This window comes from Amphiura filiformis, chromosome 10 (genome assembly GCF_039555335.1).
Source record: "Amphiura filiformis chromosome 10, Afil_fr2py, whole genome shotgun sequence".
NCBI lineage: Eukaryota > Metazoa > Echinodermata > Ophiuroidea > Amphilepidida > Amphiuridae > Amphiura > Amphiura filiformis.
In genome coordinates this window covers 48,226,557-48,252,765 of record NC_092637.1, presented here as the reverse complement: position 1 = coordinate 48,252,765, position 26,209 = coordinate 48,226,557, and the positions used below count along the sequence as shown (strand labels likewise).

Sequence of the window (26,209 nt, the reverse complement as noted above, 5' to 3'; positions counted from 1 at the left end):
TCCCTGTCGGCTCCATTTTATCTAAAATGTGAAATGATGCGGCCTTGGAGGGTATTTTAAACTGCATTCTATCACCTGTGTTACACGTCAGACAAAAGAAAGATGACAGTTTACAACACAAAAGAATCTAATATCGATTTTTAAGCGGCTTTAATCCACCCAATTGGGCAGTCACAACACCAGTTAGGTGCTGCGGGACCCAAAAATGGCCGACCAAATCCTGACCATGACTTGGCTCATTTGATTCGTCTATAGTACCATGGCATCCCTACCACCTCTGGGAAAGCCACTTCTCCTCATTGCAAAGGTTGATCACCTGTTCAGGTTTGGAGTAGTCTTTAAGAGTGGTAGGGAATGGTATTTTTTGGCTTCACTAAAATTTTGATGACAATGTTGATTTGTTGCTTGATTTCAACAATAAGAGATTCATTACCACACAAGCATACATCATTACCAAAAGTATTTAAATACAGAAAACTGTATACATTTTATTTTTCCAAAAGCTAAATGGCTAAAGAGTATAAATGAAATTCCAACACACACAAAATTAATTTCCAGGAGTTTGAATCTAGTTTGTCAAAATATTTGGAAATAAAAACCTGGAAGTGAAATAACTCTCAAAACCAAGAGTTAAATTTATGACAAACCCTAGTGTAAAGTAAACCCAAGTTGAGGTGTGAACTTATTGCTGTAATATTAGATGTCAGATGAAGTCTAGTGGTGCAAATTTTGATTCTAAGTATTTAATTTGATGTCAAAGGTAATTGAAATCTTGTGAAGAGCAGTAGCTAGTCACCCTTAAAAACTGTTGCAATTGGTTATTCCCAGAGTTTAAATCCATAACCATCCCCTATGGAAGACATGCCTTAAAATTCTCCCATACAGGAGGTGTAACTTTCAAATGGAGTCACCCATTCAGGTATCCCCATTTGAAATTCACACTCCCTTTCTGGAAGGTTAAGGTCATGCCTTTCATAGGGTGTGTATGGATTTCAAGTGAAATAGCCCAAAACTGGCCCTGATATGCCTAGATTTCAGACCATCTGTAACTATTGGTACCACAAACCAATGATACCTCAGTAATAAGTATCTTTTCAAATGCAAGCTACTTTGAGGGTCATATAATCTGACATTGTGGGGGCAATTTTCTGTCGCAACAGACAGCAGCGGTTAATATTCCGCAGCGACAGAAAGTGGCTAATGCGTCTTCTGCTGCTGATTACATCAACAAGGAGAATAAAGACTTAAACTATGGTGATATTTGAGGGGAAAATTGTAGCCGACAACTGAAGTTCGCAGCGGTGAAACAAAAGTCACTGCAGACGACCAAAAATGCCCGCCGCAGCGGAAGAATGCCCGGAATAACATTGGGTCTATAGGCATTTAAGCAGGGGTAGCTATCAGCTTTCAAATCTAGGGGTCCGGGAACTTGTAGAGTTACCTAATTTCCTGACATACACCAATTAAGAGTTAACCAATTTCCTGGACCAGAAGACCAAATCATATGCATCGCTGAGCACATTCCCCATTGTGTGTAACATGAAATTTGGGAGTCCAAACAAAATGAAGTTGCCTTTCGCTAATCTTCTTCAGGCAAAGGTTGGTAAATTGGTCATCTCACCTATGTACTTCTCAGGTAGTCAGGATTTCATGGAAGTTATGTGCCTTACAAATACTTGCTTACAGTGTTAGTACATGTAGACAATTAGTAAAAGAGACAGGTATAATTTTATTCAGATGTTGATATCGCAACATAAATTATGTGGCAGTTTTGTAATCTTACTAAACATCTTGAGAAGCAATGGCAGCTAAATACATGTACATCCCTTTTTTTCATCCACTTCCTTTTTTTCTGTTCATATGTGAGTGCTATTTTGGTAGAATTTATTCAAAAATGCCCACATTTATAATAAAGTATTTTGAGCCTTGGTCACCGTGGATGCTTGTTACCAGAGTGGACACATTGTTTTCACTCTGTGTATCTCCATGCAATGTGCAGTGTCAATTGTATATCCGCCACACTGGTGACATTCTGAAATGCTTTTGAGTTATCATGCACATATATTGTTGTGTAACTGCAAGAAGATCTTTAATCACAGTCATAGCTGCCATTTGCAGTATGAAGCTACTTCATTGGTACTACAAATGCCATAATGTCAAAATTACATAATAGGTAGGGTTGCTACAATTTTTTAAACAAAATGCGTGGAGAGCACCCCGTCAAGCAGTAGTGGCAGGCGAGGCCCAAGTAGCTCGACTTTCAGTCAATAAAAAGGCACCCAAAAACCCTAAAATCTGGGTGATTTCATTAATTCTAGCAAAGAAATCACCCAATTTGGATGGTGACATCATTGAACTACCTTATTCATTCCAGTAAGCGCCCAGGGCACTTAACAAAGTCATTTTGGGTGGGCGCTTATTTTTTACCTTGTTTACCTAATTTTTTCGTAAGGGGCATTTATTAGAGACGAATTTACGTATGTTATAAAAGGGTTCTGAGACGTTCTAATAGCTTTCTGATGCAGAAAATATATTGCAAGTTTACGCAGGACTTGCACCGGTACTCCGGTAGTTCTGCAGCTATTTCACTGTATCGACATCTATCTGTCACTTCAACATTAATGGTACCCTTTAGCAAATTGAAAATACACTGGGTGGGCGTTTATTGGGGCATGGGCGCTTATTGGAACGAATACGGTAGCCTAAATTTTAGTCAAAGTAAAGACACACAAAATCCTAAAATTTGGGTGTTTTTCCAACTTTCAGATACACAAAATGCTGCAAAATAAAGGGAAATTGACTATTAAGACCACCATCTTGAAACTTCCAAAATTTGACCAATTTTTAGCAATGCATGGTAGACCTTCCGAAGTAACCCAGTTGTGCACTGCGTGGCGGCATTACAGACTGCAGGATGGGTTGTTGGTTACACTATGGACCACAATGGCCTCATCCCAATCGCATAGTTCAATAATCGCAATTCAAAAATCATAGTGCAGAATTTGACCTCAAGTTGCAGAATATGTGTTTTTGTACCCAAATTTCCAAAGGTCATTTAATGAATATATACAAATGTATTGGGGTTAAAGATATGTGCCCAGATAGATGAGCATATTGTGGATCTTGTTATCGTGATGCAATACAGGAAATCATGATTGTCAGTAACAATTAGGTCTTAATTCAATCAAATTTATTATATTTGCATGAAGCCGCTATTGACCTATGTACAATCCTTGTCATCAGTCACAAAATGATGTGTGCTTATTGAACAAAGTGTAACTCTTTACAATGGCATGAGTTTGGAAGCGGTATCATGTTCAAACCACCTTGATGCTGGAGGCACGAAGTGGCAGATAAAAAATAATTGTTTTCAAAATCATTGATTGTTGAGGCCCACTATAAATCTAGGAGTAAATACAATGCACTCATCACAAGAAATTTATGTTGAACAGTGATTTGGAAAATGATCGCAAGTAAGTTGGTACTTTCACCCGTGCGAATATTCTGGAAGTGGTATTCTACCAAATTACCGCAACCCTCCTCTCATCACCCTAAATTACACAAATCTTGCTAATAATATTAAACAAGCCCCTTATTTTATTGCATGTGTGCCATTCAATGTGATTAAATTCAAAATGAAATTCAGGCAAACTGTTATTGTGTCACAGGTACTTGCATGTATTCTATTTTCTTGCATTTCACCTTTGTTGTGTCATTGTTTTGTGACTTCCCAAACATTTTGTAAACAAATTTCATCACATACCACAGGGATTCTCAACAGGCCGGGCTAAATGTGGCCCGCCAACCACCGGTAGCTGGCCCTTGACTAACTTTAAAATATGAAGGAACAAAATCATAAGAAACTCTGGTTTATTTGGCCCTCAATGCAAGGATGTATGTTTAAAATGTGTATGGCCCCCTGGTGGCCCTCAAATAAAGTCTAGAACTCCATACCATCAGAAAGGCTCCTTTAAATGTAACAGGTTTTGACTAGTTATACATGTATCAGTTGGTCTACTAAATCTATTAACTATTATGTTGAAACAGCAAATAATGCTCTAAGCACTCCATTTTCATGCATTTTTATGCACAATGCACTCTTTTTGATTTGTGGACATATTTGGTACGGTACTCAAACACCACAAGTATTTTGTTGTATAAAGCAGTAAAAAGCATTACAAGAAGCGCATTAAGTTCAATATGTACTTCAAAGAGTGGTCTGCTATGAGCATTTTCTATTTAAAGACCCAGTCCTTCGCTGTGCATACTGCATGTACATATAAAAGCAAAAGTTCAGATCGTAGCCCATCCCTGCTCCCTTCAGTGTGTGTCTTGTAATCTACACATTAGTGTCCATGACCAAGATGGAGCCTTTCGTTTTACAGCACTGCCAAATCGGAGACAGCACCCTCGACACCAAATCGTAACAACAACTCGGCAACAACGTCACCGAATCATGGGGGTCTTCAGTTACTGGGCTTTAATCTGAAAAAGTCCGGTTTCAGCGGGTTGGACGCTAACCGACCGACCACGGCAAAAGGACTGTCCAATGCCGCACAAGAGATTCGGTTGAAACTGCTGCAGCTGCTTGAGAAGCGCGGACCAACGTTTCTCGTCAGTCACGGGTGCCCATTCTCGCAGGTATGTGTATTGATAAATTGCATGAACATGTAGTATAGATTTGTATTAGAGAGGGTGCAAGATGCAATCCCGTGAGCATTTTGTGGTGAAAGCAAAGCAACTGTCTAGATATCCGAGCGTGTGGCGAGACGGACAACCAAGCGCTAGGCGTTCAACCGTTGGCACGACACAACCTGTCTGGATAGTATACTTATAGTAGCAGAGCCCGAAAGTAATGCTTGGTATCAACAGGAGGATCTCAAGTTCAAAGATAAAAAAAAAAACATGTTGCCAAAAAATCTAGTGCCGCTGTGAGAGGGTGTTTTAGAGCTCATTTTCAAAATGGCCACCAAAAATTGCTTAAAATCGGCAGGGGTGTGAGAATTAAGCATTTAAGCTGATTTTAGCTGTTTTTATTGCCAAAATTCATGCATTTTCTTTTATTTTCAGCCCATATTTGACATTTTTACCCTGATTTTATACTATTTTTTAACTTTTTTAGTAATTTTTCTCTTTTTTATCTGAGGCCTCTCACACCCCTGAATAGGCTAGATTGAATGGGTTTTTTTCTTGTTTTCATTGGGCTCGCTCTGTATTATCCAGGCATTAATTAGCTGTACTTTCATCCCCAAAACACCTTTCAATTAATCTAGCACATTTAAGGGGGTACTACACCCCTGGCCAATTTTATGCCCATTTTTGCATTTTTCTCAAAAATTATAGCGCATTGGTGACAATTAAGATATGTATATTATAGGGGCAAGGACTACAACTACTGCACTGGAGATTTTATTTCAGCACAGACAACAGTTGTGGAGTTACAGTCAAAAATGAAGGAAAACCAATATTTGATCAATAAATCAACAACTACTTGCCTTGAGTTGCTGAATTTTCAGTGCAGTAGTTGTAGTCCTTGCTCCTATAATATACACATCTTACTTGTCCCCAATGCGCTATCATTTTTAAGAAAAATGCAAAAATAGGCACAAATTTGGGCAGGGGTGTAGTACCCCCTTAAGGCATTTTTGATGTTTTTGGTGGCCATTTTGAAAACGCCCATAAAGCACCTTCAGGACTAGGTTTATGGCAAAATGTTTTTTCCTGCTCTTCAGGCCCCCCCTGAAGGTATCTAGACAAGTGGCTTACTTTTTCCACAAAATGCTCACAGAACTTTGTTTTCTGACGTGGTGCTTCCATATGCTTGTAGTATGACTGAGAACTCAGAAATTTTGCGCAGTAGTTGAAGGTTTCGTTGTTCAAATTGGAAGACTTCTTCAAAAATGTTATATTATATCAGGTATTGCTGATTCATTGGAACATGTTTGAATTTGGTGACCAAATAATAATTCCTGTAAAGGGCAACCAGGAAGACATTTGGCTTCAGGGATTGGGCTGTTCCAGTTGAAATCCATACACCCCTGTGGAAAACATGACATGAATCTTCCACACAGGGAGTGTGAAGTTCAATTGATGGGTTACCTGATTACTCCAATACGCGGATTTAGGGTTTCTCTACCGGAAGTCAATTTGTGCCGAAATTCCTTCCCACAATGCAATAAGAGTTTTGCATAACAATAGATACAGTTCGGAGGTTAATCAATATTCTTTGTTATGCAATACGCATATTGCATTGTGGGAATGAATTTCGGCACAAATTGACTAAACCCTAAATCTGCGTATTGGTGACTCCATTTGAAATTCACACTCCCTGTGTGGGAGATTAAGGTCATGTCTTCAATGGGGGAGGGGGTGTGACTGCAAACTGGAATAGCATTTTGGTCCCTATACCCTGCACAGGGGTAGAGATCAGACCACAGAGCGGGTTGTGCTTACTGAAGTTGTTTTCTGCTTTTAATCTTTCATAAATTTGTTTATAAAAGATGATGCTTTCCGTCACTCTAAGAGGACATTTTTAGGTGGAGGGGAGAAACTCTCAATAGGGACAAAATCAAGGTTTGGTGGGAGTGGCGGATATTTTCTTGTAGAATGTAGGGACCCATTGTTAATCCAGAATTTTGGATTTCTGGAGAAGTCTTCCAAACCAATAGTACAACGAGACTTTCTAAATAAATAGCAATCCAGGAGTGAGTTTGAAGCCCGGGGGTTACTCCCATTGTGGCCTGTACACCATCCGCGATAATAAAAACGCGTACAAAGGTTAGTTTTTCATGGGATCACAGGGATTTTATTCCTTGCATCAAATTTCATACCCTAAATTTCACTTCCGCGTATTAGCAATTGCAATTTTGCTACCCTTTTTTTCCAATTTTTTGTGTTTTTGACACCCTAAACACGATACTCAAGCAGATCGTGCCTACCCACCTAAAAAACTAACCTTTTACGCTGCTTTTATTATCGGATGGTGTACAGGCCACAATGGTAGTGACCCCCCCCCCAGGGTTTGAAGATTGAATGTGCACATGACAAAATCATCAAGCATTATTTCTGTGTTTTATAGTATGTTAGTTGGTGGTGATTTACATTTTTCATTTGATGTGATTTTTTCTTTTATGTATCAATGTATTTTAAATTACTCGCCTGTGAACAAAAACTGTACTATGTATGTTGCATATTTATCAGCTTTTTTGCAGCACACAGGGGAGCATATTTCGACTGCTCAGTGCCAGAAGTGGGTAAAGTGCAATAGCTGCCCTGTGAACATTTGGCAATTTACACACAGTATATTGTACTCATCTACACATGGCAGCTAATGCACTTACCCACTTCTGGCACTGAGCAGTTGATTTATAGTGGATTGTATAATAACTGATTGGGTTGGGGAACAGAAAGGACCTCATAAATAGTCCCAAATATGTGAATAAGTTACGATATATATATTACTTAGGGTAGTCACTTGCATATTGCAGGGATTATTGGGACTATCGTAAGAGACCGCATCTGGGAACAGGCTATTTTTATGTAGCCATTTGTTACATACACACCCCCACACCTAGACTTTAGGAGGATCTAACCGAGGACTTACACACCCGTTTTTAATCGACACACCGTGGACCTCTCACAAACACACCAGACAACTTACTCTCCAACCGAGACCCGTCCTATACCGCCTATGGGGGACCTATCTTCTAATATGCATATTTGCATCATTTACGTCATCCTGGTCATAGTTTCAAATCGAGGACGTCCTTGTTTGGAGGTGTGTCCTCGTTTTACGGTGTGTATCCATATGTAGGTCCTCGTTTGACGGCATTTACAAACGCACACACCCCTACACCCCTACATACATACACACACCCCTACATACATGATGCAGTGTCTCGTATTAATCATTGTGCTTACAAGATAAACTTATATGCTACAATGCAAATTATAAGCATGCACTACATCGGATGCAATCTGTAAAAAGATGCTGTAAAACAGTACCTAGTTTTTCAAGCAGAATACATGGTACCATTCTTATATATTTACTTATCCTATATACTAATCCAAAACTTTTCCACTAATCCTAAACCCAAACCATAGCCCTATAATTTGAGAGTGGTGCTTCTTAAACTTCTCATTGGTCTTTTCTTTAGTATGAAAAAAATTATAATTAATGCTTTTCCCCACACCGACATTGTTATAATGATGAAAAGCTTTATGACATGCAGACCAACAACTAATAACCAAAAAAATCAACAGAACTTATAATTTCCAGAGATCAAAACCATTCCTGATATCATGAAATTAACATTTTTGATCACAATGATATTATAAAGCCTAATTCACTAGAATATTATAAAATTAAATGCTTATGAAGAACTCTTTTTTCTTATTATGTGTAACACAGCTCTAGCTGTTCCTACATACACAACATAAATGTGCAATGGAGGTTGCATGCACAGAAAGACATTGTTTTCTTCAATTTAAATTAATGCAGATACGAAAATATACAATGCACTTTTCCCCTACTGCATAAATAGTGACAAAATCATGATTCTATCAAATTAAAGAAAAAGCTAGACTGCACAAAATGTTGAGACAAACGAGCATGTCGACAACACCAGTGGTAGTTGGAAAGATAAATGGAATTTGAAATTTTGGGACTGTAAAATCAATCCCTATTTCTCAAAATTGGGCATGAGCATGCCCCCTCCTTCAACCCCCACTCATGTTTTTACAGCAACATTTGTATGCACAATGATATTAAGGAGGTACTACACCCCTGCCCAATTTTGTGCCTATTTTTGCATTTTTCTCAAAAACCTTGCCTAATCTCCACTCCCCTTCTTTGACATAAGAACCTATAGAGGCTGTCAGCCTTTCGCCATCTTGTGGGTACAAATGATACGCGTGTGCATGCGTCGGACACTACGCGCAGGGCGCAACTTGCCACGCAGCTGTTATCGCGCATCGACACGGTGATTTTGCTGTTCACACATGGAGATCGAATCTACCATCGCAGCATGTACCCACAAGATGGCGGCATATGACGTCACGCTGACGGCCTCTATTATACATTTTCAGACACATTTTTTTCATGGTTGTTTACCTTTATTTAATATAATTTATCTTCACATCAATCAGGTTCTTTTATTTTAAAGTTATATGATGTTACATTACACAATTACCTTTGCGAACTAGGGGCTGTGCAATAATTATGCACCCTGGTGGGCGAGTAAAATTGGGGCGAGTGACAAGATATTTTGGGGGAGCCGAAAGGGAGGGCAAGCAGTTTTGGCAATCCGAGAGGATTCACATTTTGGTACACATTTATGAAGCGCCTTTTAAATAAAACGCTCTAAAAAGGCTTAGAAAAACAGTACGGAAACGCTTAAATATGCAATAATTTGAATACTTCAATCCCCAGGTTTTTATTTCATTATATTTGAACATTTATATACAGATCTGTCAAAATAAAAATTCAAGCTTCATTTGTATTTTGAAATGTTCAGGTCATGGCAATTAATGAATTGTTAGTTGGTTTACTGTTATTAATTCACTGAAGCATTGTGTCATTAGTTTACTTCTATATATATTCGGACATAATGCTAAAACCAAAGATGCGATGAGAGATTCCAAGCTCCCAAGTAACCCGGTGGGATATAATTTGGATTAATTCAGCTCATATTTATTGGTCGAGCTATGAGTTTTAAAATATGGTATGAGATGTTGAGTCCAATATTTTAAATCTCAGAGCGAGACCAATAGAGGTTATCCACTTTCCTCATGTGTGACTACTAACTAAAGGCACTGGTTCCCATAGTATTCCTCATTCAAACCAATTCAATGAACGACCTCGGAGTTACCTGCATGACTTTGGCGGGCTATTTGGAAACACTCATTATTGCACATGCAGGTACTTCTTTTGAAAGTCCTAAACAAGGTATAGCAGTCATTGATAGGATATGCTCTATAAATATTGGGCGTAAAGCATCCAATTTTATCATTATTATGTTTTGGATGTAATATTTTCACACACTTTGATTCATTAAAATGTAGTACTAATAATGCAAGATACTGGATTGTGACAGTGGGCAGAGAGGCAGGGAACCACAAATAGTGAACCACTAATAGTGAACCACTGGCATTTATTGCCAAATGCCCTCAAAAATTGGATTTTGGCATCCAATACACTGGGGACCGAAGGGCAATTTGCCCTAAAATTATTACAAAATAGTGGGGAAAATACCCTCTGGCTTAAAACTGCTTCCTTAAAAAGTGCTTTGCAAAACTCCAGACTCAGTACACGGTCGATCTTACCGCTTCCGATGTTGATTAAGATACTTCTTGCATCGATCCCAGATGCGGAAAAACCAATAGTCATTTTGTCCCACATAAATGAATAAATAACAAAACCCCGATCCCCGAGTGGACTCACCCATTCGGTGACGTCACACACGATAATCATCCCTTATCCTCCTTGGTTTCTAGATGAGATAGACGTGTGGATTTTTCTTTACCAACGCTAAGTATCATTACGAACCAAAGGATTGAGATATACAGTTTGTTTGTTACACTGAGGTAAAACCAACCAGTATAGTCGCTAGGGAGATAGTTTTGACGACATTTTTCGCTAGAAAAGTGACAAAAACGATCCAAAAACTTAGCTTGTATGTGTGTTTCCGTCAGATACGGGACACACGTTTTCAAAATGGCCGCCCTTAGGACGCCATTTTATTTTTTGTTCTCACGTAAAACAACTATAGCAGACTAGTAAGTTACAATAGATGTTTGTACAATACTGTGTATACATGTATGGTGAGTGATTATCGCTATGTTTATGGTGTGCTCTATCGTTATATCTTTCAGTGCGCGTCTGATGACGCCTTGAGTTACTGCTAAGAGTTCGTGGGTTTCGAAGGGACCAGCCTGACAAATCTTCCCCAAAAGGTTTTCAGTTTTTCATCCCTTTGTATATATATTTTTATATCATACCACTACATCAGCGACAGCCACTGTGCGTGTGGGTCTGTTTATTGGGCTTGAGCTTGTGTTCGGGGGGGTAGTGCTGTACGCTCCCCGATTACTACAATGTCTAGGCCTTGTCAATCATGCCCTTCCTTGTACCAGAGTGGGACCCGATCCACTCTGCTACTCCCACAGGGATTGCTCTAAATCAAATAAGTGTGCTTCCTTTTGCATAGGCTTATCGGACATCCACTTCGAGGATTTAGAAAGTAGCGCTCGTTTAGGTCTTCGACACAGACAGAAGACGAAGACTAAGAAACAGAAGCCTACAGGTAAGATTGATATGGTAGGTACTAGCGAGGCCGGCAAGGGCCACGCTAAGGTAACCTCTGGGGCTCCGGTCCCGGGCAAGCAGGCGGACCCTCCGGGGACTGCTAGCGAGCCCGAAGGCCTAGCAGCCAGCGAAAGCACTGACTTAACGCCTAAGCTAGTAGCAGGCAGCAGGGCGGTACTTGCCCTAACAGGCGAGTACCAGTCTACCAGTGAGATCTCTAGCGAGTTTCTTGCAGGTGGACACCCGTCTATTGCTGGCGAACGAGCGGGTCTAGCACCAGCGAAGTAGCCGGCGACGGACAGTATGCCAAGGGTACCCGGGCTTGCCTGGGTTGAATCCTAGCATACAGCGTGCAGCGGACGTGCCTCGGCCGGTCTGTAGCACGCAGCGTGCCAGTGGAACCCGGGCTTGCCTGGGGTGATCCACGGCACGCAGCACGCCGTTCGTTCCCCGCAAGGGTCGAATGAAAACGTGCATGGGTTTAGCAGAGACAATACCGGGGCTAACGCTTCAGGTGTAGTCTTAGCAGAACCAACTGGGGTTGTCACACGGCAGCGTTCCATGGTGGGACCGCCGAGTGATTCCCTGGGCCTTGGAATGGCTGCCGGCTGTCCTCCGGGACTGGCTAGCGGCTATACCGGGGTTGGGCTCGCAGTCTCTCACGGGACAGCGACCCAAGTGCAAACAGTGGCAGCTACCGAGGCGAGCTACGGCTTGACTTCAGTGGTAGCCACTATGCACGCACCCATAGCTGCCGTGAGTGGTCCGCCACACACAGCGACCTTGGGCGAGGCTCAAGAGGTTAGGGTAGGTAGTTTGAACAGCCTGGCTGATCAACAACCCACTTATGTCCTCGAGAGCCAGCAGAGCGTGGGTGATCCATTACAGTCAATGGGTCAATTACCCTCTTATGATCGATCACTATCTATTCAGCGGAGCATGGCTCCATTGATTGATACTGCCTATTCAGGTAGCGAGGTGACTGATCGAGGGTATACACGCTCAGCTACCCGTGATACTAGGCAAGCTCCTTTTAGCCAAGGGACAGCCAGTATAGCGGGGTACCCATACACACGGCTTGATCCTCTAGCGGGGAACGCTGTGAGGCATGGATACAGTGGTACGCAGCCGGGAGCCCTACCGGGCACCTACGCTACAACCACGCAGGTACCGCAGTACTCGTCCTGGTTACCACAGTCTCTGTGGCAACAGGGGGAGGCGGTACTGGTACTGCCGTGCCATGGGGTGTCCCTGGTGGCGGATCCTTTCAGGGTCAGCTACCAACAGGGTATGCCCGTGGTATCCGCCGCAGGGTGGTTTCTTCCACGGTCTAGCACCGTGGCAGGTGCCGGCCAGCGTTGGGCAAGCAGTACCACCAGTTGTTACCCAACCCGGCGGCGAGTGGCTAACCCTGATACAGCTCAGGGTAGGCCGCACACTGCTATGGCTAGGGCGACAGCAGCGAGAGCGTCACGGATCCCGGGTGCTATAGCTAGCATCTCGGGGTCTAGCGGGAGTACTCCCTCTTCTGCTGGTGTTCAGTTGGCTAGCCACACGGTGGCGACACCTCCCTGTCCACCTTCAGATGCCTGTCGTCAGATCTCTTCCTCATCAGAGAGTGAGTCAGAGTCTGAAGGCGAGGGAAAGGAGTCGGAAGATGACACCAGTAGCGACTCACAGTCTGATGAGGCTGTGCAGCTAGCTTCAGGTATCCTTCCCCGCTCCCCGTGAGGAACTCGCTAGCAATGGTCTACCTGCGGACACCGCTGAGGTGATGAGCCGTGTGGCCCAAGGTTTGGGCCTGGCTTTCTCTCAGGAGGAGTCCGTTCAGGAGGACCAGGGCATCTTTTCAGTAGGATGCCCAGCTAGCGCGTCCACACAAGGGTCGCCCGCACTTGCATTCCCGGCGGACCTCAAGGGTAGGTTTCGTAGGGCTGTCAGGCTCGCTGGAGCTTCGACGCCGCGTGCTTGCACGCTTCCACTGCGTGTTTCGCAGGAGGACTCTGAAACCTACCTCAGGGTCCCTGACATGGATCCAGACGTTGCCAAGCGCCTGCCGCTAGCGGCCAAGGCGTACGGGTCGTTCTCCCCCCAGTGGGAGGAGGAGCTAAAGCTCATCGATAAGCGAGCACGCTTCGCTTATCAGAGTCTCTAGCGTCGCTACCACGCTTGCCGAACACCTCGGTAGGAAGGTAGCGAACGCGACCACGGGCAACGTCCGAACTCTTCCATGAGGTTAATCTGTTAGCGGTGCTAACAGCTAACCTCAACGAGAGTTCTATGGGCCTAGCCCATAGGATGTCATCTCGCCGCCGGGCGAATGCCTGTCTGTCCCTCCAGTCAACTTACGGCTCCGACTTTGCTGAAGCAATGAAGAAGTCTGACTCGGTGGGACAGGGGCTACTTTTGGACAGGCCTTTTAACGCTACGGTTGAGGACCGGGCAAAGAAGGCCACCAATGAGAGCACTCTGAAGAAGTCAGAGGCTGCCCTGACCAAGGGAAGGGCAGTAAGGCGAAGAAGAAGCACAAGAAGAAGAAGTCTTCTAAGCGTTCTTCAGCGCCAGCTCCGGCTTCAGCAGGACGCGCACCACAGACTACACCCGAGCCGAGGCTACTCCAGCACCTCCCAAAAAATCTGGGAAGCGCAAGAGTAGTGCTGGATCGTGGGCAAGCCCCTAAGAAGAGCCGTTCTTCTAAGGGTGGCAAACCAGATCGGTCCTGAGGGCACGGGCGGTCGACAGTCCATGCCGGCAGGCCTTGGACTTCCACAGGGATTCCCCTGTGGGCGGCATGTGCATTACGCCCAGAGATGGCATGCCATCTCACCGGGCGCCTGGGTATTGTCAGTGGTCAGTGGGGGTTACAGGCTGAAACGGCCCCAGCGTCCGGGCACTACTATCAGAGGTCACTCAGCTTCTCACGAAGCAAGCGATTGTCCCGGTCTACCCCCTTTCACCAAGGGGTTTTGGAGCACTTTTTTCTGGCTCCAAAGAAGACCGGCGACTGGCGGCCCATTCTGAACCTCAAGCCGTTGAACGCGTTCATCAGGCCCAAGAGGTTCAGAATGGAGACTCTCGCTTCGGTGCTAGCCTGCCCCATCAAGGGTATGTGGGCGGCATCGCTAGATCTCTCGGACGCATATCTGCATGTTCCGATCGCACCTCAAGATCAGAGGTTTCTACGCTTCAAGGTACAGGGTCAAACTTACCAGTTTCGATGCCTGCCATTCGGCTTGTCCACGTCCCCCGGAGTGTTTACACTCCTGGTCAGGGCGGTGGCAGCGTACCTGAAGCGCAGGGGAGTCAACATGTGTTGCTACCTGGACGATTGGTTCATTTACGGACGCACCCGCTGGAGACACAGTGTCTCGTGGAGTTAGTAGTCCGTGCGGTGCGGGACCTGGGATTTCTGATCAACGCCAAGAAATCCAATTTGGTCCCGACGAGACACCACTATTCTTAGGGGCCCAGATCAACCTCACGGAGGGGATCGCGGCGCCCTCACCCGAGAGGGTGACGAACATGGCGAGGTGTGCCCGACTCTTGGCCGAGTCAGAGGGAGCACCCGCTGTGGCATGGATGAAGGTTTTGGGCCTTATGGCCAGTATGGTAGACCTCGTGCCGCACTGCCGCTTTCACATGAGGCCTATACAACTACACCTTCTAGCCTTTTACAGGCCCAGTCGTCACCCAATATCCCTCGCGGTTCCGATGTCGGAGATCGCGCGAGAGGAACTCTGGTGGTGGACCCATCAGCCCAATTTGACTCAAGGTGTCAGGTTCCCTGCACCAGCGGTAAAGGCCACGTAGTGACGACCGACGCCGTCAAAGCTGGGCTGGGGGGCCACATCCACGGGACTCAGTCTCGGGCCTATGGTCGGCCACGGAGACGGAGTTCCATATCAACCTTCTCGAACTTTGGGCAGTGGAGAGAACTCTCCAGCATTTCGAGAAGGTGATCGTGGATCTCATATCGTTGTCCAAACGGACAACACAACCGTGGTAGCCTACCTCAACAGACAAGGGGGCACCAGGTCACCACGGTTGTGCCTGCACGCACTACGCCTGATAGGGTGGTGCAAGGCCAGGCAGATTACGTTGAGAGCGATGCACATAGCGGAGTCACCAACATCCTCGCGGACGATCTGTCACGAGGAAAGGTGTCGGGACCTACAGAATGGTCCCTTGCTCCGCAGGTCGCCCAGACGATCTTCGAGGTGATGTACCACCCCTCGATAGATTTGTTCGCATCTCATCGCAATCATCAGCTGCCGTGTACTGCTCGAGGGTCGCAGACCCACAGGCATTCGCCGTGGACGCTCTGTCCGTAGACTGGGGAGGAATGACTGCTTACGCTTTCCCCCCGATCTCACTGCTCGCAAGGGTAGTGACCAAGATCGGGAGGGAGGATTGCAACGTCATTCTGATAGCACCGTTCTGGCCGAAACACCTGTGGTTTCGACCGATGGTGGATCTACTAGCGAGTACTCCCGAGTTACCAAATCTACTCCGGATGCCCGGAGGAGAGGTACCAAGTCTACCACTAGAGCACCTGCAGTTAGCTGCATGGCCCTTATCAGGAACGTCTTGGCGGAGGGAGGCTTTTCATCAGAAGCTGCTTCTCTCATCGCCGGGGTAGACGCGAGTCTACCCTCCGTGACGATAGTCAGCGTTTGGCTCCCTACTACGCATGGTGCGATGAGAGAATACATCTCCCACTAGAGCCCCTGTGCCTCTAGTGGCAGATTTTCTGACAGAAAAGTTCAGGTCAGGACTTCAGCAGGCAACGATAGCCAACTATAAGTCAGCCATTCTCTCGATTCATCGGGGATTTGAAGACGGGTCGACTATCAATTCAGATGGGTCCCTAAGTCTTCTTCTCGACGGTATGTTCAACGAGCGCCCGCCAGAAAGGAAGGTGGGCCCTCCATGGGACCTCAACACAGTCTTGGAGTATATTAAGGGTCCCCTTTGAGCCCCTGTCAAAAGCGACCCTTAAATACGCCACTCTTAAGGCGGCCTTTCTTCTGGCGTTGGCTTCGGACGGCGCTGCTCAGAGTTGCACGCAGTCTCAAGTCAGCCTCCGTATTTACTAACAACGGAGCGACGCTGTTTCTTCGCCTCGGATTTCCTTGCAAAAATGAGCGAAGTACATTCCGACACTCGCCCTCTTCCTCCCCAGTATTGGGCAGGGTTCAATCAATAGCCGAAGACAGGTTGTGGTGCCCGTGAGGGCGCTACAGCACTACCTTGGCCGAACACAAACCTTAAGAGGGGCTCATGACCGCTTATTTATCACTCACGCAGAACCGCACGGTCCAGCCGCTAAACAGACTCTGGCACGGTGGCTGGTCCAGGTGTTAGTGGACTCGGGGCGGCAAAAGACGCCGCCCCAAGGCCCACTCAACCAGATCTATCTCATCTTCGTGGGCCTACCATAGGGCGGTCCCCATTGAAGAGATTTGTCAGGCTGTGTCTTGGAAGAACCCGTCGTCCTTTTCCACGGTTTATTACAAAAACGTAAACCAACGACCAGGCGATAAGTTCTCCAGGGCTATTCTGCGGAGATAATATGGTGGTTGGGTATCAGGTGTTTTATGGACAATCAGAATTCCAACATGGTAAGAACCAGTGTTTCTATTCTTAACCACTGCACTTTCGGTTCAGGGGTTTTTGTCTGTTCACGTAGTCTTTCTGTTTCCCGGCCGTGAGGGGGGGAAATAGTTTGACCTCGCGATTTCCATGCTACCCACTCTCCCGATCCTTATCAGATGCTGGCCAATCTTGTACCACCATCCGGGGCGGCCGGGGTCCGGGATAATCAACATCGGAAAGGTAAGATCGACCGGTGTACTGAGTCTAGTCCCAAACAAAAATGTTTGGTAGACTCATAACCGGTGCGATCTTACCTTTCCGATGTTGATTATCCCGACCCCGCCGCCCCTACAAGTTGGCCGAGTAGGGGCTGCCCAAGTCGGATAAGGGATGATTATCGTGTGTGACGTCACCGAATGGGTGAGTCCACTCGGGGATCGGGGTTTTGTTATTTATTCATTTATGTGGGACAAAATGACTATTGGTTTTTTCCGCATCTCGGGATCGATGCAAGAAGTATCTTAATCAACATCGGAAAGGTAAGATCGCACCGGTTATGAGTCTACCAAACATTTTTGTTTGGGACTATTTTCTGTTGCTTTTTTCTTCCAAGAAATAAACACAAACCAACATAAAAACCAAAATGAAATCCAAGAATTTGAAAAGGTTGGTCCTGTGTCTTAATATCCAATTTGAACTATTCGTCAACATTATTGTCATTAGCAGTTTTGTAAATTTCAAAGAATATAAAATATCTATGAAACTGAATTTATTAATGGATCGGATATTTATATGCGGAATGTTTTCTCCCTTTGGAACACAATCATTGCAAAGTGCTAATGACTGTTACAACACATTAAACTATATTGACACTCCTCTATCAATACTCATAATCCTTTCACCCCCAGAAGGGCGGCTTTACCCTAATCCAGCTCTAGGGTTTCTGCTACCTTGGAGCCTAACTTGGAGCCATGTCCCAGGGGAGTTGACAAGTCGCAAGGCATTAGTCCGATGTGTGAAGACTTTATTTTCCCTGCCAGTGCACCATATGTGACTTGCACTTGCTCCCACAAAGTTGAACTTTAAGTCAGTAGGCATGCATAGCATCACTTTTTGGTTTGATAGCTTAAGGGCTGGGGTATGAGCGTTTGGACAGTATTTATTTTGGGACATTAGAGCACATCAGACATATCGAATTGCATTCTGAATACGAAGAATGTCATTCTGATATCAAATAATTTTGATTTTTGAAATTAGCAATTTAATACACATTTTATGGCAAATCATTAAAATCGATATTTTTGATATTTAACAGTACTTGAAGTAAACTTTATAAATCTGATGATTTATACTTAAAGTGTATGTAGGTGGGATGAAAAGTGACGATCAATTGAAAATTTTGACCTTTACATTATTGAAGATATGGATTTTTTTCCCAAAACACCAAAAAAATAAGGTCTTTTTGGGAAAAAATCCATATCTTCAATATGAAAGGTCAAAATTTTCAATTGACCGTCGGCTTTTCCTCCTGCTACATACACTTTAAGAATATATCATTAGATTTATATAATTTACTTCGAGGACTGTTATATATCAAAATTTTGAAAAATATCAAATTTTTATAATTTGTCATAAAATTTGTATTATATTGTGATTTTTAAAACTGAAAATTATTTGATATCAGAAAGACATGCTTCGTATTCAGAATGCAATTCGATAGGTCTGAGGTGCTCTCATGTCCCACAAAAAATACTGTCGAAACGCAATAAACGCTCATTTTGGATCCCTTAATTAAGTTGAATACGGATGAATGAGGGGAGAGTTGTGGTGTTAATAATGTGATTGTGTCACGAATTGCAACAAAAGCATACCGACTGGGAAATGGGGTTGTGTCAGATTAGTGCCCTGTCTCTAAATCGGACAAATAGCCATAGTTTATTTGGTGGAGGTGTGCAGGAAAGTATGATTGTGTAGTATTTTAGGAAACTTCTCCCCATGTTGGAACACAATCATTCCAAAGTGCTAATGACAGTTACAACACATTAAAATACATTGACACTCCTCTATCAATACTCATAATCCCTTCACCCCCAGAAGGGCGGCTTTACCATAATCCAGCTCTAGGATTTCTGCAACCTTGGAGCCTAACTTGGAGCCATGTCCCAGGGGAGTTGACAAGTCGCATGGCATTAGTCCGATGTGTGAAGACTCTATTTTCCCCAAGTGCTCCATATGTGATTTACTCCTACTAAGTTAAAGCTGCAAGTCATAGTCATGTATAGCACTAATTTTGGATTTGGTTCAATATAAGAGAGGGAGTATTGCAAAAACCAGTGGTTGAATAGGACTAGCACTAGTTACGTGCTCAGTACTGATGATGACAATCCAACTCTTAACTCCACCTCTCGCGCTGGCACGCTCGGTCTCGCGCTCGCCTCTCACGCTTCGTGCTCGCTATCGGGTGTCGCGATCAGAGGGAACTGAGCCAGTTCTAAATAGGATCTGAAATTGCAAATAAAAGGGGTTTGTTCCGTTTGTGACACATTGGCATATCCAGAGTCTTCATAAATGAGGTGGCTACGAGGGTGACAAGTCTGAAGGGAAAACCTGGACCATTGACGTTTGTGGTAATTGAAAGTTCAGATGGCTCCATAATGGCTTGGGATCAAGTCCACTCTTTCCTTTCCCCCTCCAGTTACAATTTGTTGATGTCAGACTGGTTCTCTCCCCGGTTCTCTCTCATGTCCGAGATGGTTTTACGCCACAGAATTAAAGAAAGAGAACCGGGACTCTCTATACCGCCACGTACAATCGCGCCTTCAGCTATGGGGATAAAATTGGGGGTATTCGGGTCCTTGCCGACAGTGCGTATCACAGAGTCTCATCTGAAGCGTCTTGGTACTCTCGTGCAGGTCACATCAAATGCGTCTCTCAAATGCGCCCTTCATCCATGTCACGCTTGCACGACAACGAATGCCTCGAGTACATTCCGAGAGAAACCAAATGCCCCACAATTTTTGTTCCATGCCTGTATCAAGATGACGGTCAAGTCCCAATTCTCTGTCTTTAATTTTGTGGTTTACGCACATGGGTATTCAAGGGGAATATTATATCAAGGCCTTCCAGTTGGACTAGGTACTGGTGGTTCCATGTGGTGTTTTTGCTCCCTTGTTGCTAAATATAGCATAATCTCTGTGGTTAAATATAAGTTTGGTTCACCGCAAAATCTGTGCTGATGTTATAGATGCATGTCACTGATCACAATATCGAATTGCACGCAGTTAATCGCACAGAGCGCACACATTCAAACAGTATGAGAAAGTTACGAAAACTACCAAAATTGAAAAAAAATTCTGAAGTGCATTTTAAAATAACTAAAAAATCTCTCATTCCCACCCACCTCTGCCAGGGTAAAGCACAGGCCTACCTCAACCCCACCTTCAAAAGGGTATTAATTATTCTTGTTCAAAACAAAATTTCTTCCTCATTATCATTTCAACTCAACGATAGTTCAGAGACAGAAGTGATGGAACCAACGTGAGGAATAAATGGCATGCCTTACAGCTTATCCAGGGCTTAGCCATTAGGCTGCACTCCCTAACGTCAAATGGCTAAATCCTCTGAAACAGTCCTACACTTTACGTAAGATATCGTTAAAGGGAGGGAGCCGCATGTTCAGATGAGTCAGTTGGCAATATACAGTCTTTTAAAATCTTGAGTGGGACAAAAATTCCCTCCACCCCAAAGTTATTTTAGATTTCTTTTTCATCCTAATTCATTCAGGAAAAGAAAATTTCAGAAATATAGAATTAATTTTATTAAATTTATTGATCTCAAAGTTTTCAAACTATACCTGTGAATACCCTTAGAAGCAATCAAGTTTTAAACTAATTTAAACTTGGAAGACATTAATACTGAGTAGCATCACAGTTCCAGGATATGTGGTGTCATAGACTGTTATGAAATCTATCCCTGAGCAATCTTTCCAATGTGACCAAAATTGTGGGCTCCTGTATTAGAACCTGTTGAATTTATAATACTCGATTTAATGTACAGTATGAAAATATGGCTGAAAATAATTACTAAAACACTAAGTGTTAAAACCAAAATATTTTACCTTGAGTTACAGCTTTTAGTGTGACCACCTGCCACAATGGAGTGCAAGGAAACCCAATCAAGATCCCAGAACCCTCCCCTATCCCACCTCCTGTACTTTAGGATGTGGATGTGGATTAAGATAGGGATAGGGGCATATGGCCTTTATCCCATCATGATCCCATGAACATTAGGTGTTCCATTGAGGCTGTAGGAAGTATAATTCATTGGCACTTGAATATGACTTGAGCTCACTAAAATTGATTTTTTTTAAACGTTAGCTAATGAAAGGTTGCAATTGCAAATTCTCAGAGCATACCCAATAATGGTACTTCTGGAATCAATGTCATTCAAAACAACAGTTCAAAAATCCTTTTTAACCTTGGAGTTACAATCTCCTGTGTGAATACCCCTTGGAATAAATAATGTTTGACTGGCCCTCAGTGGTGCTTGTCTTAAGTTGCAGCTCTCTGTGTGAACACCCCTTGGAATTAATATGTCAACTTGACTCATCTTCAGTGGTGCTTAAAAAATCTTGTGTGTCTTAATTGATGTTGCAGTGCAGAGCAAGTAACATTAAGTCCGCCGATAGAGAAGGAGATTATGCTTAGCTGGCTCTTGTGTGTGATAATAAAATGCCATGTGATAAGACCGCGATAAGCAGGGCAGGGTAAAGGCAACTCATCAAGACTTGCCAAGCTGCATGCATGCAAAGTCACTTGGATTTTTTTGTTTAAGAGCATCTTAAGGTGGGTTGGAAGGGAGCATGACCTAGCGTTGTTTGCACTCAAATATTGGCACAAATAAAGCTGACACACAGGAGGAATGGTACATGGTCTATTTACAAAGGTGAAGGCTTGATATGGGCGTCATTTACATCCCCATGTGCACGAGGGGGAAAATGTCCGAAACTTAAGTTTTTATTATTGGCCTTCACCTCCAAAGTGGAGTGCCCCGAATTTCAGCACATCGCGTCAAAGCTCCCATTGGGCACCCTATTCCTTTTTTAAAGGAATTTTTATTATGTTGAAGCTGGCAAAATATGGCTCCTGCCATCCCAATCACCTTAATTCTGTGAATATCACAAAGTGTAGCTGCAAAATGGTTTGGAAAAAATGCAGGTTATTTCATGTGGTTAAAAGGAAAGAAATTTTCTACTTGGGGGAGGGGAAAAAAGCACTGTTTTCAACTGGATCTGGAACTATTTGAAATTAGATATAAAAGAGAAGAGGAAAGAAGGGACGAAGCACTTTAACATCTTAATAATTTATGACTCTTTTTCAGTGCAACAAAAACAATTCGCTCTGAGTAATTTGATTTGTAAAATCTCCTTGCTATTATTGGTAAAACAGACAATATAGCATACCTATTGTTATATTGCTTTCAACAAATCAACTGGAATACTTAGAATTTACGGTAAATGTTAGATGCTACCATCATATATATGTTTTACTGGTACATTTGTAGTTTCCAACCATAAACCAGTTTGCTGGTCGTATTAAAACTAAAGTACATTTTAAATTAAACAAAAAGGTTTAGTGAATAATTAATTTGAAAGATTGCAATCTCAACTGGACATACATTGTACATATCCAATGTGGCAATGCTTGCATTGGAAGAAAATAAATAAGTAACTAAATGGAAAACAAAAACAATAACAATAAAACTAGCCGCTCGATTATAATACATGTGATCATCTATCACAAATGGACCGTAGTGATCGGCAGAGCAAGTTTTGAGATATGGTCCATCGAACCTTTCAAAAAAACAATAGAAAACAAAGGATTTCTCAACCCATTCATACTGACTTTTTTTACTACATTCCAATCAAACAATAGGGACATTTAATATTATCATTGTAAAGTTTTTTAGAGGAGCAGTTGCCCTGTAAAATATATCTGGAAAAAAAAATGAAAATACCAATATTACAGCCCATTGTAGTGGATGGCATTATTGTCCAATGTTATATACAAATTTATGTATTGAAGAAACAATAAATTAATGACAAAATGAAAAACACAAACTAATAACAATAGAACTGCTAATTGATGATTACTACAATGACACTAAAACTAACAACACTAATTACATATATGCCAATTATAATAATTACAACAATGATAAAATGAAGGGTACACATATAAATTTTAATTAACAATTCATTTATGGCTTTAGCAGCTAGTGCAAAGTCAAAAGTGCATTGTTTTATTTTCGTCATTTACTATTCCCCATTGCTTTTTTTAATTCAGTAGTTCACAGTGAGTGATAAATACATTGGTACATCTTGTTTTGTCCCGGGGTACTCAGTACAAATGACCATACGGGACGTGCATAAACATGGGTAGCATTTTCAGCCTTCTGGTATATCAATGACCCCTTTTTCAAAGCCTATTTTGGTATATGAATGGGTCCTTTTTCAAAATTTTCTCAATTTTTTCGAAAACAGCCCAATTTTTCCTTAATCTAGCCAAAATTTTCCCAAAATTTTGGGACAATTTGTAAAAACTAAGACAATTTTGGGTAAATTTGGCTGAAAATTTTGACTTTTGGTATATCAATGGGTCCAAATTTCTTGAAAAATTGGTATATTTATGGGTCTACTTCCAAAATCTCAGCGGCACATCCCTACCAAAGCCAAACTTGAGTACCCCGGGTTTTGTCAGTGTGTTTCATCTAGACTGAATGTGTGCTTTAATTACTGTGCATGATCATTGGGCTATTCCATTTAGAATTCACACACCCCCTATAGAAGACATGACATTAATCTCCAACCAGGGCAGGGGGAGGGGGTGTAGATTTTAAATAGACTGAATGTGTGCTTTAATTACTGTGCATGATCATTGGGCTATTCCCGTTAGAATCCACACACCCCCCTATGGAAGACATGACATTAATCTCCAACCTGGGGAGGGGGAGGGGGTGTAGATTTCAAATGGAGCCACCTATAGGTAACCCCTTTGGAATTCACACTCCCTGATTAAGGTCATGTTTTCCATAGGGGGTGTATGGTAGTGCTGTCGTCGGCACCGTTTTTGAATGTCGATATAATTCGTATACCGACGTCGACAGTGTGTCGACATAAAAAAAATTCTTCTTGCTTTTCTGGCCAAAAGTATTTTTGATAAAAAAAACAATTTTTTTTAGAATTTTTTTTGATGTCGACATGTCGGGATATACGTGCCAATGTCGGCATCATGTCGACATAAGGCATGTCGATGACGGCACCAGTGTATGAATTGTAACTGGAATAGCCCATTTCAACCATTTGCATGATTTAGACAATGAATGATCTCTTTGTATGCTAGATTAACACATTTTGGTATGCATGTTCCTTCATGTTATTTACACAATGATGGTTTTATGAGTTTTGCATAATTTCTAATCAGTGGATAAATATGAGATAAGTAGATAGAAGATAATCCTGGTGTTGAAATAGCTGACACAGATTAGCCATTTCCCACATCCACGCTTTTCGTTGGCTTATTGGGATTGTGAAGAAGGACACGCTTGAATTTGCAGTTTTGTTTGCCAAAAAACAAAAAATGCACTCAGCAATGCAACTCCAGAATAGGCAATTTGGTTTTGAAGGTGAAAATTGCATATTATTGCAAAAAATGAATTTCTAATTTTCATGGGCATTTAAGACATTTTAAATTCCTATAATTGAAGATCACGAAATTGAACTTGTCAAGTTTTGGAGCTACCAGTATACAGGACTGTAGCAAGCGGGGATGCCATGTTTTGATAAATTTGCTACCTTTATTTCAATTTGAGCATATTTTGGCTCCAATTTTTAAAAGGCAGAACCAAAAGTATTAAAAAAAACACCTCAAATTTTTTTGCAATTTCTGCTATTCCCTCTATTGCTTATCTCTGGTTTATAACCACACAGTACACATTTGGTTGAAATCAGATTAAACTGGGATGCTGTATCAAAGGTCAGTATCAGAAAGAAGCTTATGTTCATCTCATTCTCAGGAAATTTTAGCATTTGGATGCAATTTTGCTTTCTTGGATTAAGCTAAATTAAGAAAAGTATATAAGAAAATGTGTGGAATGTTGCTTCTTTGTGTCAATTTTGACTTCCCAGAGACTGTAATTTGGAAAACTCAGAATACCATCTGTGTGAATTAACCCATACTAATGCATGTAGAAGCTAGTGTAGTCTAATCAGTAACAATTTAAGAAAGGTTTGAGCGCAAAATTGTATATATAATAGTGAAATTAAGCGGGAATTTTTTGGCTCCCATGAAACCTAAAATGGCTCCTCAGCTTGAACCATGCAGACAGTCTTTTGGCAGAAAATTGTCTTGTGGTTGTTGAACCTTATGATTCAGCACCTTGAAATTATGAAAGTTAAAACAGTGCCTATTTGGAACTAAACTTTCAATTTGATAAAATTGAGTAATTTTTGATCAGTGTCTAAGTAAGCAAAAATGTATGATGTGTGCCCCCTTCAGTAATAAGTTTGAACTAGAGTGGCCTGACTGGCTTCTTGTGGGCTTTGATTTGAAGTGGCTCCTGGTTCAAATGAAAAGGCTATGATTATCATTATATGAACCAGGAGCCATTTTGGTTCAAAAGTGTTTGCTGGTTGAGACAACCTTATTTTCAATGTCCAACTTGTGAAGAAGGCTGCAGGTTATATCAAGGAATACAATTGTGTGCTAAAAGCATGTTTAAATTTGTAACTGATTAGAAAATAGTCTTTATTTTGACAGATCAAGTGTTCATATACTCAACCGTTCTTTTGTTCTTCTCACCCAGGCTGACATTTAACGTAGTAGTAGAATGTTTGAAAGATATTCTTTCTTTATACAGGGTGCTGTTACACAACTGATGCAAGGAAAATACCTGAGACCAATCTACATGGAGAAATTGCAAGCCTTCTACCAGTGGTACAATGTGTACAATGGATTGATGGACAATACATTAGTGTCGGCTGACAAGCTGGATAACATGATGCCTGCTAAGCCAAGCTCGCGCCATTGGCGCAGACCGAGAACTCTGTTTGATCCGCGGCACGAGTTACCACGTCTGTTAGCGTGGTATCGCGATAACCCTCGTCCCAGTCGCGCCGAAATGGAAATGTACTTGGCAGAGTTGAACACTATGGAACGAAGGCGGAACGGACATCCGTTGCAGTACACGTCGATCGCGATATGGTTTAAGAATGCACGGGCGAAGTATCGCGGATTGGGAGAGTGAGTCCAG

At 42.6% G+C, this 26,209-nt stretch overlaps 2 protein-coding genes across 3 annotated transcripts in view; both read left to right on the top strand.

Moving 5' to 3' along the window:
• The window catches only part of LOC140162974 (uncharacterized), a 137,316-nt gene that overhangs the window by 42,325 nt on the left and 68,782 nt on the right, over positions 1-26,209 (top strand). The gene's annotated exons all lie outside the window — the stretch shown is intronic.
• LOC140163279 (uncharacterized) lies at positions 260-26,209 on the top strand. Its single transcript, XM_072186677.1, has 3 exons — positions 260-324; positions 4,365-4,641; positions 25,817-26,209. The coding sequence occupies exons 1-3, from the start codon at positions 260-262 to the stop codon at positions 26,201-26,203; spliced, it is 729 nt and encodes a 242-aa protein (XP_072042778.1). The 3' UTR covers positions 26,204-26,209.

Bases quoted from the DNA above. Each gene is read 5' to 3' on its own strand.
- LOC140163279 (XM_072186677.1), top strand. From the start codon at position 260: ATGGCATCCCTACCACCTCTGGGAAAGCCACTTCTCCTCATTGCAAAG. The intron at 325-4,364 runs GTTTGGAGTAGT...TCCATGACCAAG, and splicing joins AAGGTTGATCACCTGTTCAG to ATGGAGCCTTTCGTTTTACA. The intron at 4,642-25,816 runs GTATGTGTATTG...TTCTTTATACAG, and splicing joins ACGGGTGCCCATTCTCGCAG to GGTGCTGTTACACAACTGAT.